The sequence below is a fragment of the Mastigoproctus giganteus genome, chromosome 10 (assembly GCF_048544385.1).
Source record: "Mastigoproctus giganteus isolate SK-2022 chromosome 10, ASM4854438v1, whole genome shotgun sequence".
NCBI lineage: Eukaryota > Metazoa > Arthropoda > Arachnida > Uropygi > Thelyphonidae > Mastigoproctus > Mastigoproctus giganteus.
The window spans coordinates 17030569-17050808 of record NC_143584.1 but is presented as its reverse complement, the minus strand read 5'-3'; the positions used below and the strand labels follow the sequence as shown (position 1 = coordinate 17050808).

At 37.4% G+C, this 20240-nt stretch overlaps 1 protein-coding gene across 6 annotated transcripts in view; it reads right to left on the bottom strand.

The window, feature by feature from the left end:
- LOC150078808 (poly [ADP-ribose] polymerase 2-like) overlaps window positions 1-20240 on the bottom strand; it is a 167446-nt gene that overhangs the window by 30237 nt on the left and 116969 nt on the right. For all 6 annotated transcript variants that reach the window (XM_090382479.1, XM_090382477.1, XM_090382483.1 and 3 more), the window contains exon 9: window positions 7420-7483. In XM_090382479.1, coding sequence (XP_090238605.1) covers window positions 7420-7483 — 64 coding nt within the window. The remainder of the gene's footprint in view (window positions 1-7419; window positions 7484-20240) is intronic.

The window sequence follows — 20240 nt, the reverse complement described above, 5'->3', positions numbered from 1 at the left end:
ATTTAACAAGTTTTGATCTCTATCTTGTCCAAAGTATATTTCGTTGGATAAAGTTTGAGAAAACAGCACTTGCCGTATTTTTTATTCATTGCCTTTTGAAGAATTTATTTTCCTGTATGAATTTTTCTGCTAATGTAGCACATCCCTAATATAATACCATTATAAATCTTTTATTTTTTTATTTTTTTTTATTTTTTAATCATGGCATTTATTGTTTAATTTACATAATGCTTAGTTCATTATTTATGTTTCCATAGTTTAAAAAAAAAAAAAAGTTTCCATAGTTAATTAAGTTTAAATGGTTATTTCCCCTTAAGTTGATAGTTTTCTTTTGTTTGGTATGCAATTTTTTTGATCTTTTAGTTATTTTGCATTTGATTTGTCTTCCTTCCTCTCTGTGCTTATTCTATTATGCAATTTACTCAGAGATGAAATGGTTTGCAGAGCATTTATAAGGATGTTCATCTGGTTTTCACGTTTTAGCTATCTTTTCACTATGAGAACTTGATAAGAATTGAAATGGCTATATTAAGAGTGGCAATTGTTTCCATGTGTTCAGGGCCAGCATCTCCTTGAACAGAATCAGTCAGGGAAGGGGAAAGTGGTTACGCTGAATAGGAAAATATGCCATTCCCCCAGCTGACACTGTTCAAGGCAGATACCAACAATACTACTGACTGTATGATAAATAAATCTCAAATGAAATCTGACCATAAACCTCGAATGTCTGTACTGGAGGTAGCTGTTTCTTGATGCAATGTGAGACTTGCCAGGCATCTCACTGGTAAAAGAGTTGTGAGTTTGACACCTGATGCAGGAGCAGAGGTTTGTGTTGAAATTGCCTATTTCAACACAAAGGTGAAAACAGTCATGTGATTCAAAGCCTCACGTATCCAATGTTGTGGTTAAACAAGGTGTTTGAAATAGATCCTTTGATGGAGCAGTCTAAAAGGATTGGAAGCTAATATAGTTTCTTAACCACCTCGCTAGAAAGATCTTCAGGAGAATCATGCATCTCTAATTTATACTTCTATATCACAGCAACCCATTACCTTTTCAATACTGTCATCATTGGAGAGTTAAGTATTTATTATTTTTTATTTATTCTTTATATATAACATATTAATCCCAGGGGGTTCACATCTGGTGAGTATGGGTTTGGCACACCCAGGGTCCTGAGCTGGACATCATCATGCTTCTCCTTCTTGGTGATTCCTCTCTCTCTCTCTCTCTCTCTCTCTCTCTCTCTCTGGGTAATTCAGGAATTTTTTTTTGGCTGGTGAAGTCATGCTTCCTTGCACCATATGGCTAACAATGATAATAATATTCTTAATGTTTATATTTATTTTTGTGTAATAAGCATGTTTATTACATGTTAATTCTTACTGATCATAAGCATTCACCCCGATTTCTGGAAGACAGAATCCAACCTAATCCCTAGTTTCTCATAAATCTTTGATTTTAATATTTGTAGGTCTAAAATTTAAGATTAGGAACATAACCCCTACAAATGTTGGCAGCACATGATGTGGAAAAGGGTGCTGTACTGATTTTACACTGTGAGAATGGTTAGAATAAAAATTAAGAAATTTACCTATATATATATATATATATATATATATATATATATATATCTGTTTACTATAAATGTGAGCTTTTAGTGAATTTTCATCTTTATAAATACTGATATTTAAAAAATTTATATTTTTACTAATTTAAGTTCAAGGATGTATTTCAACCTATTATGTGATGAGTTATATTTCTGAAGATTAACATCTTGCTGATAACAGTTTGACAATTAGCACATCCCACCACATTTAAGATCTAATCCTCAACTGAAACTAAAGAAATTTCTAATAGATGGGCTGGAATATCCATCCTTACAGGCAACCCAAAAATGTGTGTGTGTGTGTGTGTGTGTGTGTGTGTGTGTGTGTGTGTGTGTGTGTGTGTGTGTGTGTGTGTGTGTGTGTGTGTGTGTGTGTATAAAAACACACACACATGTCCAAACCAAATTTAAAATGGTTACCTTGAATTAAAAAAATTACTAATTTGATGATGCCATGAGGACTAACTGCCATTTTTTAATGCTTGATCTTAAACAAGACTGGATACAATGAAGAATATTGTAATCCACATTGAAAAATTGGCAGAAAAATATCAAAAGATGTTAAATATAATCACCCTGTAGTTGAATATTAATTTAGAAAAGTTCAATAGTGGTAAAATAATCTTAATAATTTTAACTGACCTTCACATACTACAGCGCAGTGGTAGAACACTCCATCATGCCTTACAATGTCTTGTATTATCAAACCACACAAATTACTTCTTATAAAGGATAAACATTTTCAAAACTGTCCTCCTTTCTCATAAAATTATTTCACAACTATGTAAATTTTCCAAATTTTGAGTTAACACCACACAAGCATATCACTCTCTTACTAACTTTCTACTATGGGATGACAATATTTAGAATCTTCTGATGTATTTTCTTTGTAACTAGTATCAATGGAGATTATACCATGTTCTGGTTAGAAGATCTCATTCAAGACTAGAATTCGTTGTCACTAAAAAGACATTCTAGCACTAAAAAAATGTGTCACTTAGTCCTATGAGCATCATCAAATTAGTAGCATTTTTCTTCAGACTAAACATTTCAAATTTGGCCTGGATATATATAGGCAAATTTTCAGTTTTCTTATGAGTCTAGGCATTCAGCTACCATACCAGAATTACCTATAATTGAAAGATTTATATTGCTTCCTGGTGCCACCTAACAGTTACCTTTTTATTTGCTATATAATTGAAGTGCTAAGTGTCAGTGAACGGTAAGTAACAACAACAGAATTAATTCCTTAGATCTCAACGTTTATAAATGTAATAATTCACTAAAGACCTGAACACACACACACACACACACACACACACACACACACACACACACACACACACACACACACACACACACACACACACGTAAATTTCTTCATTTTTATTCTCAAAATGCTCACAGTATCAAAAAGCCAATATTATACATACAAATACAATATTTAATAATACAAAATGCCTATCATAATTAATCACAGTCCCCCAGAAGTAGACAACTGTCTACCAGTGGACTGTCAATGTGCTAACTGCTATATCGTGCAACTATCCCAAGCCGACCAGCTAGCCAGGTGAGTAAAGCGTCTGATTGGCAACCCAAAGGTCGCAGGTTCGAATCCCACCTTTGCTTTATCATTTAAGTATTAATGATAAAGCAAAGATTGTTATGATATTGACCAGGGTTTTAAGAAAAAAGGTGTTGCGGAGAAATATGGCATATCTGCAAGCAGTTTATCTACGATTTTAAAAAAATCGAGAATCAATTTTAAATGCAATTGAAGGAAGAGCAGACAAGAAGCAAATTAACTTGTGTATATACGAAGATGTTGATAAAGATGTTCTAAAATGGGTGCAAATGATACGTGAAAAGAATATCCCAATATCGGGCCTAATAATTAAGCAACAAGCTCTGAAATTTGCACAGTCCTTTGGACATACAGAATTTAATGCAAGCACTGGGTGGCTAGATAAATTTAAGAAGTGCCACAGAATTGTGGAAAAGGTTATTTGTGGAGAAAGTGTTAATGTAAGCAAAGAAGATTGCAACAGTTGGAGGAACAATACCTTAAAGAAGATTTTGGAAGAATATGAGCATAAGGATGTTTTTAATGCCGACGAAATGGGTTTATTCTTTAAATGTTTACCGAATAGAACACTTGCTTTTAAGGATGATAAATGTTTTGGCAGAAAACAAAGCAAAGAAAGAATCACTGTGCTAGTTGGAGCAAGTATGACAGGAAGTGAAAAATTAAGACTTTTAGTCATTGGAATATCAAAAAACCCAAGATGTTTTAGAGGCACAAAATCTTTGGAAGTTGATTACACCTTTTAATAAAAAAGCATAGATGACAAGTGATATTTTTGAAGAATGGATATTAAAACTAGACAAGCATATAACAAAAGAAAAAAGGAAAATCGTGTTGGTAACTGACAACTGTCCGGCACATCCTGCCAATATTTCTGCCAAACTTAAAAGTGTGAAGTTGTTTTTACCACCAAACGTAACGTCAAAACTCCAGCCAATGGACCAAGGCATTATTAAAAATTTTAAATTTCATTATCGAAAGACAATAATAATAAATATTGTTAATGTGTTATCAGAAAATAGAAACTTGGAGGTTACAATTAACCTCAGTGATTGCATCTCTGAATGGCAAAAGTTTGGACAAACGATGTCACTGAATATACTATTCAAAATTGTTTTTCAAAAGCGGGATTTGCATTGAATACAGAAGTCGAACAACGACTGGACAAACTAGATGAACTGCCCCTTTCACAACTGAAAAACTTTTGGACATTATTAGAATTGTTCGGAAACATCGAAAATGAAATAACACTGGATAGTTATGTCTAAAAATATATATAAATTCATACACCAACCATTGAATAAAATTTAAAATGACTACAATCTTTACACAAAAATATTTACAATAAACTATTGCGGAATGCTAAAAACTGTAATAAAAGATCATTTACAATAAAATTTGCTAAAATATAAAACATAAAAGCGCTAAAAACCTGAAGCTTTCGGGAGCATCAGCTCCCTTCTTCAACAGTGAAATGACTTCCTGCAACATCTCCTTAAATAGCAGGCTCATGGTACCTCCACACGTGGTATTTCTCCACGTGGTTCAATCGGCACATGGTCAGAACTGGAAGCGGAAATGTCTCGGGAACGTGGCAAAGAAAATCGTTCATCCGACCTTAATATAATTGTTTCAAAGATAGGATTAATACGTATACCTCTATCTCTATTGATGGTATTCCTACTGGACGAACTAATCCGTAAACCCTCGAGCCATTTACGCTCCCAGTATCCATGTGCATGATCCAAAATAATAGCGTCCTCCGGGGAGATTTGATGCTGCTTCTCCCAGAAATGTTCGGCCACAGCAGACTTGTTGTATTCAGCGGTTCTTATGGCATTTAAATGTTCCCCCAGACGATCCCTGAGCCGTCGTTTTGTTTCCCCCACATAACACTCCCCACAATCCGGGCATTCTATTCTATAAACCACTCCACTACTAAGATCTTTTGGTATGCGGTCTTTGACCTGAGACACAGCTGTGCACAGCCTCCGCCCAGGAAGCTGTACACAGCGTGTCCCATAACCCCGTAAAATTCTTGCCAGATGTTCAGTAAGGCCGGGATAGTAGGGGATGTATGCGGTGGCTACCGGAAATATTTTTGTAAATATTTTTGTGTAAAGATTGTAGTCATATTAAATTTTAAATTTTATTCAATGGTCGGTGTATGAATTTATATATATTTTTAGACATGAGTTTTCCTGACCTCAGAGGCCTCTTTCAGGATACTGGATAGTTAGTTTATGTAGATCACAGCAGAACATCCAAATGAAGATGAAATACTGCTGAACAGTGTTAAACATGACCATGATCACAAAGAAATGATTAACTCTTGATTAACGGTTCATATGGGTTGGTTGGTTTTTTTTTTAGGAGCATTAACAACTAAGGCCATATTGCTCCGGGATGCGGTGGTCATTCCCTGACCTTTCCGCATCTTCCGTATTTGGTGGTGATGGTCTCGAACCCTGGTCTAATCAAGAAGCGTGTGCTACGCACTGCTGCTCCTTCCCACCTGGCTACGGAGGCGCTGGTTTGTATGGGTCTACAGTTTTGTGAAAATGTTCCTGATGATGTTTTTAATGCTCTGAACAAATGTGAGGTTTTCTTTGAGAATCAGACAATTTTTTGATTGTACTGTGCAAACGAAAATTACAGATTTTTTTTTTTTTTTTTTTTTAATTTGTGATACTTACCGGCAAAAATTGTGTAAACGTAATTTAAATAAGTATGTTTTTGAAATAAAATACATTAAAAATAAATGTAGATTTGTTTTCATTTTTCTAATTAGATAATTTCTAATAAAAAAGATATTCTCTGTATAATTAAATTTCACTATAACGAATTTTTTTGCTGGATTTATCGAATTCGTTATAGGGAAGTTCAACTGTAAATAAGCCAAAGCCAATTGGCGAAATGCAGCCTTTTTTCAAGGCCATCATAGTATTGTAGTCTGACCAATTCCAGGAAACTGTGGCTGTTAAGAGTATAAAGCCCCACAGACATTCAACTCAGACTAACCACAATCTTCCTCTATCTTTGTAGGTGCTACCAGGTCACTTCATGGATGTGAATATATCCAATACTGTTCTTTCCCAGTATAAGACAACTCCCAAAATCTGCTGTTGGGGGCAATAACACTTTGGTCAAAACACATGCCAATCTCCCCCTCCTGTTACTTTTCCTATTTCTACTTTGGTGTTTTTAACTGATTTTTATTTTTGTTTATTGGGCCTGTATGCAAAAAAAAAAAAGCAGCAACTGTCGTTCAATAAATTATTTATAATCCATACGGGGCAGCATCCTTCCATTTTCCAAATTGAGTTAACACCACACAAGCATATCACTCTCTTACTTTCTACTATGGGATAACAATATTTAGAATCTTGTGATGTATTTTCTCTGTAACTAATACCCTTAGTACAGCATAAACGTATAACACCATGTCTTTATTCCCTACAAGAATAAAAGTCTCCCTCTGGTTCAAATTGGCATAAATATTCTGCAGACACAACAATGCACTGCATCTTCTGGTCAATCATTAACATCTTCAGCTCCCAATATGCACAAACTTTTCTTGTACAGAAAGTGGCCACAAACTGTTTTCACATTCCTGCACAGTTAGCGTACATAATGTATGTTAACATAAACCATGTCAAAATCAGTTCCTCCATTTACTAAATGTTTGTGCTGGCAAAAACTAATAGTGCGGCATGAATATGTAGTCTTGACTACTTTGCAACCTTCTAAAAGCTTGATTCTCTAGTCATACACGCACACACATACATGATATAATCTCTTCTTCATATTGTTCACATAATCAGAGTAGAATTTAAGAACAGATTTCACATCCTCTTTTAACCAGAAATTAAATAGAATAGCACCATTCTATAATTAGAGTGAGGGGGTTCACTGCCACCTTATATTGTGTATGCTGCACAATACAAAATGGGAACATGCAGAACTTTGAGAGAACAATGTTGTCTCCAACAAACATGATACTGGCCTCCTTCAAAAAAAAAAAAAAAAAAAAAAAAAAGTGATGCATGGAACAACCCTGAACCACTCTTGTATGCTTAAAAAAAAACAGCAAATTATAATTGATTAAATTCTTTTTCTAATGAAAACGTTAATCTAATTATGTTTGTGTAAGATGCACAAAATCTCTCAAATTATGAAATGGCATATCAAACTGATTTCTTCAAAATCAAAATACTGAACTTGCCTCTAGCAGCTGAATTTTCTCTTTTATTTCAACCTGATTTGTTATTAATGGTGGCCTCTTCATGCTGAAAAATAAGACAAAAATAATGACTATTCATTATTCATCAGAAAATTATATATTAAAATATTTCTGCCTCTAATTTAATAACTCATTTATTTAATAAATTTAAAAACTAACATTTGTTAGGTTAAATTTTGATTATATTCTGATACAAACAGGAAACTGTGCAAGAAATTATTTATACTTATCTCACAGATGTAAACTTATGATGAAACTTTTAATAAGATACAGTACAGAGAGAGAGAGAGATGTCGCTGTTTAATATCTGTAACTAAGCAAAAAGGATAATATATCTCTCTTTCTTGTATTAACGCTTTCTGCAAACTTAGCATTAGTAGAGGCATACGATGCAAGAAAGCAAGCTTATGCAGCATCAGCCAAAAAAAAAAAAAAAAAAAACCCCTTATTTCATCCATCCACTCACTCCAAATGTTTGTCAAGTTCTGCCTTAAATTTATTTAGGCTATCAACTTCCACAACAAAAGATGAAAGTCTGTTCCACCAATGTTCTGACATTCCCGTTCTGATATTCCCTATCAGAGACTTGGCAATTTGGAATCTCCTCTCTTTGATCTTCTCTGGCTTAAAATCTCTCTACCTCATTGTGTCAAATTCATCTGTTGTCTCTACCGTTCTCCCAACTCCACTAATCACTTGGAGCTCTTTGACTTCCTCTCATTGCAACTTGACTTTCTCCAGTCCAACTTTCCTAACAGCGAGGTAATTTTAATGTTCACAACTCCAGCTGGCTTCCGTTTTCTAGTCACACCGACCTAGCAGGTCGAGATGCTGAGGCTTTTGCAATTACCAACGACCTAGCACAGATTGTTCATTTACCTACAAGAATACCAGACAATCCTAATCATACAGCCAATACGCTTGATCTTTTTCTCACACACAACCCTTCTAAGTACTAGTTCAAAGTGAGAGGGCCTTTAGGCACTTCAGATCACAACTTGGTGATTGTCTCTTCTCCAATGGAACCTTTATCTCATGGCTATTTGTTTGGCATTACAAGAATGCAAAATGGGATGACCTGCGAGACTTCTTTTCCTTGGTCTGATTACTGTTTCAAAACTTCTGATATCAACGTTTGCTCAGATCGTGTCAGTGAAATTATTCTTGCAGGAATGGAATCCTTTATCCCACACTCCACTTTAAAATCTCGTCCTTTATCTAAACCTTGGTTTCCCAATAAATGTGCTAAGGCTGTCCAAGAGAAGAATGTTGCATATCGTAATTGGCTTGTTTCTAATTCTTCAGTTTCATTTTCTGCCTACACCAAAGCTCGCAACAATTGTAAAGCAGTTATTAATCAGTCCAAACCAGAGTTTGAACAGGCTAAGAGTAGAAAACTTGCTTGTTGCCCTAATGGTAGCCGAGCATTCTGGTCTCTTGCCAAAGCTATTGGCCGCAACTTTTGCCCATCTCTGCTCCCACCTCTGTCCAAACCAGATGGTTCTGTTGTCACTTCAGCCAAGGATAAAGCTGACCTGCTAGCATCGCATTTTTCTTCCAGCTCATGTATTAATGATCTTGGTAAAACACCTCCCACAATTCCTAACACACTCCATTCAATGCCTCCTGTGGTCTTCCGTCAAAAAGATATCAGAAGGATTTTGATGAATCTTGATGCTAAGAAAGCACCAGGTCCTGATGGTATTTCTCCACTTGTTCTCAAAACCTGTGCTCCTGAACTTACTCCTATTCTTTGCCGCCTTTTTTCACTTTCTTATTCCAAAGGTGTTTTTCCTTCTGCTTGGAAATTTGCTCATATTCAGCCAGTTCCTAGAAAGGGTGACAAATCCCTCCCATCCAATTATCGTCTCATTGCAATTACTTCTACTCTTTCTAAAGTAATGGAGAAATCAATTAACCGCCAACTCTTAAACTACCTTGAAACCTTCCGTTTGATCAACGATCGCCAGTATGGATTCTGGCAGTGTCAATCCACTGGTGATATTCTGGCTTATGTTATCCATTTATGGACTAATTCAATGGAAAGGTTCGGTGAAACACAAGTAGTTGCTCTTGACATCTCAAAGGCTTTTGATCGTGTTTGGCATAAAGGTCTTCTAAACAAGCTTCCATCTTATGGTTTGCCAACTGTTTTTAGTAATTGGTTATCCAGTTTTCTCTCTGATGGCTCACTGAGGGTGATGGTAGATGGCTCTCTGTCTTCTAACTTCTCCACTAATGCCAGTGTCCCCCAAGGTTCAGTTCTTTCCCCCACTCTTTTCCTCTTGTATATCAATGACCTCCTTCCGTTGACTGGAACTCCTATCCATAGTTTTGCCGATGATAGCACATTGCATTCAACTTTCCATTTTGAGAAACCTTGTCCTGCTCAATCAGCTTCAAGTTCTCGAAAATCTGCTGCCAATTCCTTAAATGCCGATCTTCACATAATTCTCCAGTGGGGCAAAGACAACTTAGTTGATTTCAACCCTTCTAAAACTCAGTCTTGTCTTATATCTCGCAAAAAGGATTCTTCTGCTCCTATGCTTATCTTTAGTGACACTCCGATTTCTAGGCAAAACGATATATCTCTTTTGGGGATTACCCTGACTTCTAATCTCTCTTGGCACAAGCACATTACAAATATTGCTTCCTCTGCATCTAAAAAACTTGGTTTTCTCTTTCGCTGTCTGCGTTACTTTTCTTCCAAACAGCTGCTCACTCTGTATAAATTGCAAATCCGCCCTGCCATGGAATATTGTTCCCACATTGGGGTGGTGCCCCCAAAACCTCTCTCAGACTTCTTGATTCCATTCAGAAGAGGGCAGTTAGGTTAATTAATGATTCATCTCTAATAGAGTCTCTCCACTCGCTTTCTCATAGATGCACCGTTTCTGCTGCATGCCTCTTCTACAGATACTTCCATGGGTACTGTTCTTCTGAACTGGCTTCTATAATTCTCTAATGATATGAAGAGTAGTAGACCGGCAGAATTGATTAACAAGTACAGGTCACTGTTGAAAAAAAAGCCGTGAAATAGGGTTGAATTTGAAAGTGTCTGCAATTCTGCCCAGACACGATAGGAGGGAGTATATGATGAGAGCTTTGTCGATCAATTCAGCCCTGGAAAGATTATGCAAGGCTCAAGGGGTAGAATTTTTTTCAGCCTGGACTGTACTTGTTAACAGGAGAGATTGCTTCTACAGGGATGGGATACACTTAAATAGAAAGGGTGCAAGAATATTTGCTGATGCTATCGAGGCAGTGTTAGGTGGGTCGGAAAACTGCTAGCTTGGGGGAAGACAAAGACGAATAGATTAACAGTAGCCACTGGCAGAGGTGAAAGAGATTCTTGCACTGCTTCTATTGGAATGAGCAAGCAGAAGCCTGAAAAACAAGATGCAGGATATTTCAGAGACTGCTGGGAGTCATTGCGGTACAAGTAAACACATGGGTTGTGTTAGGGTAGCTAAGAATAGAAATAGGTGCATGTATACTTGCGTGTACACCAATGCTAGGAGTTTAGTAAATAAATTTGATGAATTTGAGGTATTGCTCAAAACATCAAAGGCAGATATTGTTGGGATATCAGAGACGTAGTGTCACACAGATATAAGGAATGCAAAACTGAAATTTGGGGAGTACAACAGCTACAGAAAGGATAGACTGGACAGGAAGGGAGGAGGGGTTATGCTATTAGTTAAGAAATACTAAAAATCCAAGGAAGCAAAGCCAGTGGACATCGCTGGACAGTGCAGTGTCGAGTCAGTTTGGTGTGATATAAGCATTGGGAGATCAAAATTGAGAGTAGGAGTGTGCTATAAGCCTAATGACTCTGATGAGTATAATAAGAAACTGTACAGGGAAATAGAGTGGGCCAGTAAATCAGAGAGTCTTATAATGGGAGATTTTAATTTCCCAGATATTGACTGGAATTTGGGGGCAGGTCACTCACACACTAGCAAGGCTTTTGTGGATTTATTGGATGATTGTTTTCTACATCAGCATGTTCGGGAGGCAACTAGAGGGAGGAATACTCTTGATTTGATTATCAGCAGTGATTCTTCATGCATTAAGAATCTGCAGGTAAATGAACCACTAGGTGGCAGTGATCACAGTGTGCTGAAGTGGGATTTACTCAAAGAGGTAACTACCATTCGGGGTAAAGGGAAGGGGTATTGCTTTCGTAAAGGCGACTACGATGGACTGAGACAGTATTTAAATTCTATACAGTGGGACCAACTGATGATGTTACCAACAGCAAATGCAAAATGGGAAGCATTCAAAGAACTTATCTTGGAAGCTACTAGGCTTTACATACCAACTAAGAAATATTGTTCAAGGTTTAGGCCTAAATGGATGTCGGATGAACTGATGAGGCATATGGCAGAGAAGAAACATGCATGGGATACATACAAATTAACACATGACACAGAAGCCTATGATAGATACAAGTTGATCTGTAACCAAGTTACAAAGGAGGTTAGGCAGGCGAAGGCAGATTACGAGAAATCTTTGGCAAGGGATGCAAAGAAAAACAGCAAAGTGTTCTTTACTTATGTAAACTCTAGAAGGAAGGGGATGAATCAGATTGGTCCACTTGATAACGATGGGTCAACTGTTGATGATCCTGCTCAGGTCGCTAACAAACTAAATGAATATTTTGCATTGACATTCACACATGAGGAGTTATTTAGCGAGGGGAAAGCCAGAGGTGTATTTAACTCTAGCAGTAAGCTAGAGAATCTTGTAATCACTGAGAGTAAAGTGGAGGAGAAATTGTTGAAGATAAACACAAGAAAGGCACCCGGGGTGGATGGGATCTATCCAGTTATATTAAAGGAGGCAGCAGAGGAAGTAAGCAAACCCTTAGCCATAATTATGAGAGCTTCCTTGGACTCAGGGGAGGTACCCACAGACTGGAGATGTGCAAATGTGACCCCAATTCACAAAGGAGGATCAAAGGCTGACACAAGTAATTATAGACCTGTGAGTTTAACTTCTGTTCCAGGAAAATTAATGGGGGCACTAGTTAAAGAAGCACTGCAGGATCATTTAGACAAGACTTCAGTTATAGCTCGGACACAGCATGGTTTTGTTAAGGGGAAGTCTTGCCTGACCAATTTGATTGGATACTATGATGCAGTCACAAAGGAACTGGATACAGGGAATAACTTTGATATTATATACTTGGATCTTAGAAAGGCTTTTGATACTGTTGCACATGGAAGACTGCTGCACAAATTGGAGCAGTGTGACATTGGAGGCAAATTGCTGCTGTGGATAAAGGGGTGGCTGAGGGGGAGAAGACAGAGTGGTAATCAATGGACACTGCTCGTCGTGGACTAATGTTATTAGTGGAGTCCCCAGGGCTCAGTGTTGGGTTCATTATTGTTTTCTGTATTCATAAATTATATTGATGATGGTATATCAAGCTTAATGTCGAAGTTTGCAGACGATACAAAGGTAGGCAGGGTTGTCAAGGACACTACTGAGACTATGCTGCTGCAACAGGATCTGGAAAGGTTGAGCAGATGGGCTGAGAGGTGGCAAATGAAATTTAACATTGACAAATGTAAAGTACTACATATGGGAAACAGCAACCCCAGAGCAACGTATCAACTCTGTGGTACTACACTGACAGTGGTAGAGAATGAAAGGGACCTGGGGGTGGTTGTGCAGGCAGATATGAAGTTTTCTTAGCAGTGCAGATGGGCTGCAAGAGTAGCTCATGGTGTATTGTCAATGATATATAGGAATTTTTCTAGCAGGGATAAGGAGGTGATTATTCCCTTGTATAAGGCAATGGTCAGGCCACACCTAGAGTACTGTATACAGGGCTGCTGGAACGAGTACAGAGAAGGGCAACAAGATTAGTGAATGGAACAAAGGGGTGCTCTTATGAAGAAAGGCTTAAGTTTTGCAAATTACAGTGTCTGGAGACTAGGTACCAGCAAGGTGATCTGATAGAGGTGTATAAAGCCTTGAATGGTTTGAGCATGCTCAATGCTGATGGGATTCTTCCTCTCGCTCAGAATAATCACCTGAGAGGGCATAAATTCAAACTGAGGAAAGACAGATGTAGGATAGACATGCGGAAATTTGCCTTTAGCCAGCGGGTGGTTGGTTGGTGGAACAGACTTCCATCCCTTGTCGTGGAAGTTGACAGCCTAAATAAGTTTAAGGCTCAGCTGGACAGGTATTTTGAACGAACAGAGAGGTGAACTGGAAGTGGTTTCTTTTTTTTTTTTTTTTTTTTGGCTGATGCTGCATAAGCTTGCTTTCTTGCATCAAATGCCAATGCTAATGCTCTCTCTTTCAAAATAGTCCGAACACGTGCCGCCACCAACATCCATTTACCGTTCAACTTCAAACCCACAGAACCAACTTTTCATCTTCCTCATTTATTCATTCAACTGCCGTTTTCTGGAACAACTTTCCTTCATGTGTATTTCCTGAAAATTACAATCTACAGAAGTTTAAGTCCAATGTCAACAAATATCTTCTTTCGTCTTCTCAACCTACAACCCAAGCACGGTACTAAGTACTATAGGTTCTAATACCTCTCCTGTTTGGGGTTCACATTAAAAAAAAAAAAAAATCAACTACCCGCTGGCTAAAGGCAAACTTCCGCTCATCTATCCCACAACTGTCTTTCCTCAATTTGAATTTATACCCCCTCAGGTGATTATTCTGAGCAAGAAGAAGAATCCCATCAGCATTGAGTATGCTCAAACCATTCAAGGCTTTATACACCTCAATCAGATCACCTCGCAGGTGCCTAGTCTCCAGACACTGTAATCTGTAAAACTTAAGTCTTTATTCGTAAGAGCAACCCTTCATTCCATTCACTAATCTTGTTTCCCTTCTCTGTACTCATTCCAACAGCTCTACATCCTTCTTAAAATGAGGCCTCCAGACCCATATACAGTACTCAAGGTGTAGCCTGACCATTGCCTTATACAAGGGGATAATCACCTCCTTATCCCTGCTAGAAAAATTCCTGTATATCAGTAACTTAATAGCTAAGCATAAACTACTGCTGCTAATTACACTACATGAACCAATGACCAATTTCATATCATTTTAGAACAAACGAGTTTTAAGCAAGAAAACTGCTGTTGTCCGAGTACAACTTAAAAAAAAAAAAAAGAAAAAGTGCCTACATTTGTGAAACTTTACGAGTTAATTCGTTCCTAGCATGCACTTGTAAAGCGGGAATTTATTACCCATAGACATAATGTTAAAAAACAGGGGTTACGTTCTCAACAATGAAATTAGTTAGCTAATTTGTTTATGTTTAAACCATGATTGATTTATCCAAAGAATCGAAAATGTAGCCTGTAAAATCAAGCAAATTATAATAATAAAGAAATTATTTATGACTTACAAACGTTAAAGAATGTTTATTTTTCATCAATCATCATAAACTAAATGCACACTTGTTGATCACTCATTATTGGCTTGGCACTCGATTTGTTACACAAGTAGTCAAGTCATCTTCTTCAGAAATGCTTCAAGAGGTGTTTGTTTCCAAGATCTTTCTTTTTCTCTATAAATTTCATGATAGCATGCATAAACATTTTTTTTTAATGGCACGCACAAATTGCAACTAGAACGATATGTGCAAGTGAGATTGCATCTAACACGATTCGTGCAGAGTAACAAAGCATGGAAGAAAAAAAAAGAAAAAAAAAAAAAAAAAAAAGGAATGAAGAGAAGATTCTGAAAATTTGTTTTTGGACTGAAGATTTCAGTAAAGGGGAAACACATTTCATCATAATAATGCAAAAAACCACACAATTCCAGCTATCGGTATTTTTGCAAATGCAATAACATCACGTTACTACCCATTTATAATTGCTTGCACTAACAGAAAAGCTCAATAAACCGGAAGGTGCAAATTGTTTTTATTGTTTTATGGTTGTGATCTCCAGAAATGTGCTTTAGAAAATTATCACAAAGGCATTCGAAATTGATTCTTATAACAGAACATATGATAATGATGAACGTGTATTGCATTTTAACGATTTGAATTGGTAACTAATATAATTTACATTATAAAATGATTATTAAGTGATTATTATTAAGTGACCTTTTAGAGAAGCAAACAGTTTAGTCATATAGCAAATATTTCAACTTCTGAGGTCTTGGAACGAATTACCAAATAACAATGTGTTATTGGGTTCACATTGATATTTTCACAATGCGATGGTGCAACTGGAACGGATTAATATCGTAAAGCGAAGTACACTGTATTGTATAGCTATGCATGTGGTAGTGCAATATTTATGAATGCAGGAAATGCAGTATTTATGAATGTTTAACACTCATCTTTTGCAATTAATGTTCATATTTTCGATTTTGTTGATACTTGGAAAAAAAATAAATAAATAACTCGTAAACCCAGGAACTCGTAAAGCGGGAACTGCCTGTATATAAGTCTATCTACAAAAATGCTTTACCAGGGAAGAATAGTGTGAAAGGAAAATATTACATGCAACCATATATTAAAATAATGCATAACAAAAAGGAATGATTTTTCAGAGGACATTAAAACTATTCAATTACAATGTGGAGGTATGTGATTAAATTTTTGAAAAAAACACAAATATATGATGTTTTTAAATGCTATGGCAAGTTCAGTTCCCACTAAGTGCTCAATGCACCCAGTGGTTTTCATTGTTATTCCCACATAAAATCAGCTTTATAGCACGGAATTTTGTTTCCATAGTTTCCAACAGTTCAGCGGCAATGAAATATTTATTTTCAGTGAACAGTAGGGTGAGAAATACCCTTGAATGAAGAAAAATTAATTTATTTAAAATGCTATGGGTTCAAGACAGAGGGGTAAAAAGAAGTGATTATTAATATTCTGAAAGAGAGAAAACCAGTAATAGTGTAGCTAGCAATAATGTCCACTGTTAAGTTAGCAGAAAAAATATCAAAACAACCTGTAAAAATTCATGACAGTCTGTGATAAGAACAAAGTGCACAGAGTACAGATGAGCAAATATTATTTCACACTATAGAATGATCACTTTTAGAATAGGAATGCGTAGTGTTAGTGATAAGTCATATCTGGAAACAGTTATTGTTAACACTGCCTGTTAAAGTGGCCAGAGATAAAAATCAATGAGTAAATGTAGAGCAAAGCCTTTATAAAATGCTTGTAGTGACACATTCATTTCACTGTTGGCAAGTGGCTGGGGAAAGAATGGATAAAGGAATTTACAGTGCGACAGATAACCAAAACAAATCACCGGTTGTATTATAATTACAAGAGATGGGTTCAAGTCAGACACTAGATGCACATTCAGATTTAGATATTCAAAACTCACAACTTTGCCAATGAAGGTACTGTCTTGCATAAAATTAATGATGACACCATTATTGCTGATGCTGGTCACCACAGCAAAAAAAATTTATACAGTAAACCCTCGCTAATCCGGTTACAGTTAATCCGGATCGAAATATGAAAAATTCTGTTCACAGTTGAGTACCTTGAAAGACACACGGGATTTAGGAAGGCAGATGAGTCACTGTGACTGTGTGCTGATTGACTGTGCACAGAAAGAGATGGAACATACATTACGTTTTCTTTTGTTCAGTATCGTTCACTGTGAGTGACAAATGTTACTGCTTATATCACTTCACTTGCATACTTCTTTATACAGGTGACCCCTGTAAACGCTGATAATTCATTCCAGAAAAACAAGAGTGCTAAGTGAATCCGCACTAAGCGAGCGCCACATTCCCATAAGGTAACATATGTATTTGTGAGTTGTGGTCGGTGCCATAGGATATTTCCTAATCAATAATAAACGGTAGTGAAAAGATGCACAAATACCTAATATTCTAATAATATTCTAATATCTAATAAAATTCGCTCTACAACTGATGTTGTAGAGCGAATATCATCTTTTAAGGGCACAAAAGGTGATATAGTTGTACACGTTGGCACTAATAATATTAACAGTAGGAGACCGGCAGAATTACTTAACAAGTACAGGTCACTGTTGAACAAAAGCCGAGAATTAGGGTTGAATTTGAAAGTGTCTGCAATTATGCCCAGACACGATAGGAGGGAGTATATGATGAGAGCCTTGTCGATCAATTCGGCCCTGGAAAGATTGTGCAAGGCTCAAGGGGTAGAATTTTTTTCAGCCTGGACTGTACTTGTTAACAGGAGAGATTGCTTCTACAGGGATGGGATACACTTAAATAGAAAGGGTGCAAGAATATTTGCTGATGCTATCGAGGCAGTGTTAGGTGGGTCGGAAAACTGCTAGCTTGGGGGGAGACAAAGACCAATAGATTGACAGTAGCCACTGGCAGAGGTGAAAGAGATTCTCGCACTGCTTCTATTAGAATGAGCAGAAGCCTGAAAAACAAAATGCATGGTATTTCAGAGACTGCTGGGAGCCATTGCGGTACAAGTAAACACATGGGTTGTGTTAGGGTAGCTAAGAATAGAAACAGGTGCAGGTATACTTGCGTGTACACCAATGCTAGGAGTTTAGTAAATAAATTTGATGAATTTGAGGTATTGCTCAAAACATCGAAGGCAGATATTGTTGGGATATCAGAGACGTGGTGTCACACAGATATAAGGGATGCAGAACTGCAATTTGGGGAGTACAACGTCTACAGAAAGGATAGACAGGATAGGAAGGGGGGAGGGGTTATGCTATTAGTTAAGAAACACATAAAAACCAAGGAAGTGAAGCCAGTCGACATCGCTGGACAGTGCAGTGTGGAGTCAGTTTGGTGTGACATAAACATTGGGAGATCAAAATTGAGAGTAGGAGTGTGCTATAGGCCTAATGACTCTGATGAGTATAATAAGGAACTGTACAGGGAAATAGAGTGGGCCAGTAAATCAGAGTGTCTTATAATGGGAGATTTTAATTTCCCAGATATTGACTGGAATTTGGGGGATGGTTACTCACACACTAGCAGGGCTTTTGTGGATTTATTGGATGATTGTTTTCTGCATCAGCATGTTCGGGAGACAACTAGAGGGAGTAATACTCTTGATTTGATTATCAGCAGTGATTCTTCATGCATTAAGAATCTGCAGATAAATGAACCACTAGGTGGCAGTGATCACAGTGTGCTGAAGTGGGATTTACTCAAAGAGGTAACTACCATTAGGGGTAAATGGAAGGGTTATTGCTTCCGTAAAGGCGACTACGATGGACTGAGACAGTATTTAAATTCTATACAGTGGGACCAACTGATGATGTTACCAACAGCAAATTCAAAATGGGAAGCATTCAAAGAACTTATCTTGGAAGCTACTAGGCTTTACATACCAACTAAGAAATATTGTTCAAGGTTTAGGCCAAAATGGATGTCAGATGAACTAATGAGGCATATGGCAGAGAAGAAAAATGCATGGGATACATACAAATTAACACATGACACAGACGCCTATGATAGATACAAGTTGATATGCAACCAAGTTACAAAGGAGGTTAGGCAGGAGAAGGCAGATTACGAGAAATCCTTGGCAAGGGATGCAAAGAAAAACAGCAAAGAGTTCTTTACTTATGTAAACTCTAGAAGGAAGGGGATGAATCAGATTGGTCCACTTGATATTGATGGGTCAACTGTTGATGATCCTACTCAGGTAGCTAACAAACTAAATGAATATTTTGCATCGACATTCACACATGAGGATTTATTCAGCGAGGGGAATGCCAGAGGTGTATTCAACTCCAGCAGTAAGCTACAGAATCTTGAAATAACTGGGAGTAAAGTGGAGGAGAAACTGTTGAAGATAAACACAAGAAAGGCACCTGGGGTGGATGGGATCTATCCAGTTATATTAAAGGAGGCAGCAAAGGAAGTAAGCAAACCCTTAGCCATAATTATGAGAGCTTCCTTGGACTCAGGGGAGGTACCCATAGACTGTAAATGTGCAAATGTGACCCCAATTCACAAAGGAGGATCAAAGGCTGACACAAGTAATTATAGACCTGTGAGCTTAACTTCTGTTCCAGGAAAATTAATGGAGGCACTGGTTAAAGAAGCACTGCAGGATCATTTAGACAAGACTTCAGTTATAGCTCAGACACAGCATGTTTTGTTAAGGGGAAGTCTTGCCTGACCAACTTGATTGGATACTATGATGCAGTCACAAAAGAACTGGATGCAGGGAATAACTTTGATATTATATACTTGGATCTTAGAAAGGCTTTTGATACTGTTGCACATGGAAGACTGCTACACAAATTGGAGCAGTGTGACATTAGAGGCAAATTGCTGCTATGGATAAAGGGGTGGTTGAGGGGGAGAAGACAGAGTGGTAATCAATGGACACTGCTCATTGCGGACTGATGTTATTAGTGGAGTCCCTCAGGGCTCAGTGTTGGGTCCATTATTGTTTTCTGTATTTATAAATGATATTGATGATGGTATATCGGGCTTAATGTCCAAGTTTGGAGACGATACAAAGGTTGGCAGGGTTGTCAAGGACACTACTGACACTATGCTGCTGCAACAGGATCTGGAAAGGTTGAGCAGATGGGCTGAGAGGTGGCAAATGAAGTTTAACATTGACAAATGTAAAGTACTACACATGGGAAACAGCAATCCCAGAGCAACGTATCAATTCTGTGGTACAACACTGACAGTGGTAGAGAATGAAAGGGACTTGGGGGTGGTTGTGCAGGCAGATATGAAGTTCTCTGAGCAGTGCAGACGGGCTGCAAGAGTAGCTCATGGAGTATTGTCAATGATGTACAGGAATTTTTCCAGCAGGGATAAGGAGGTGATTATTCCATTGTATAAGGCGA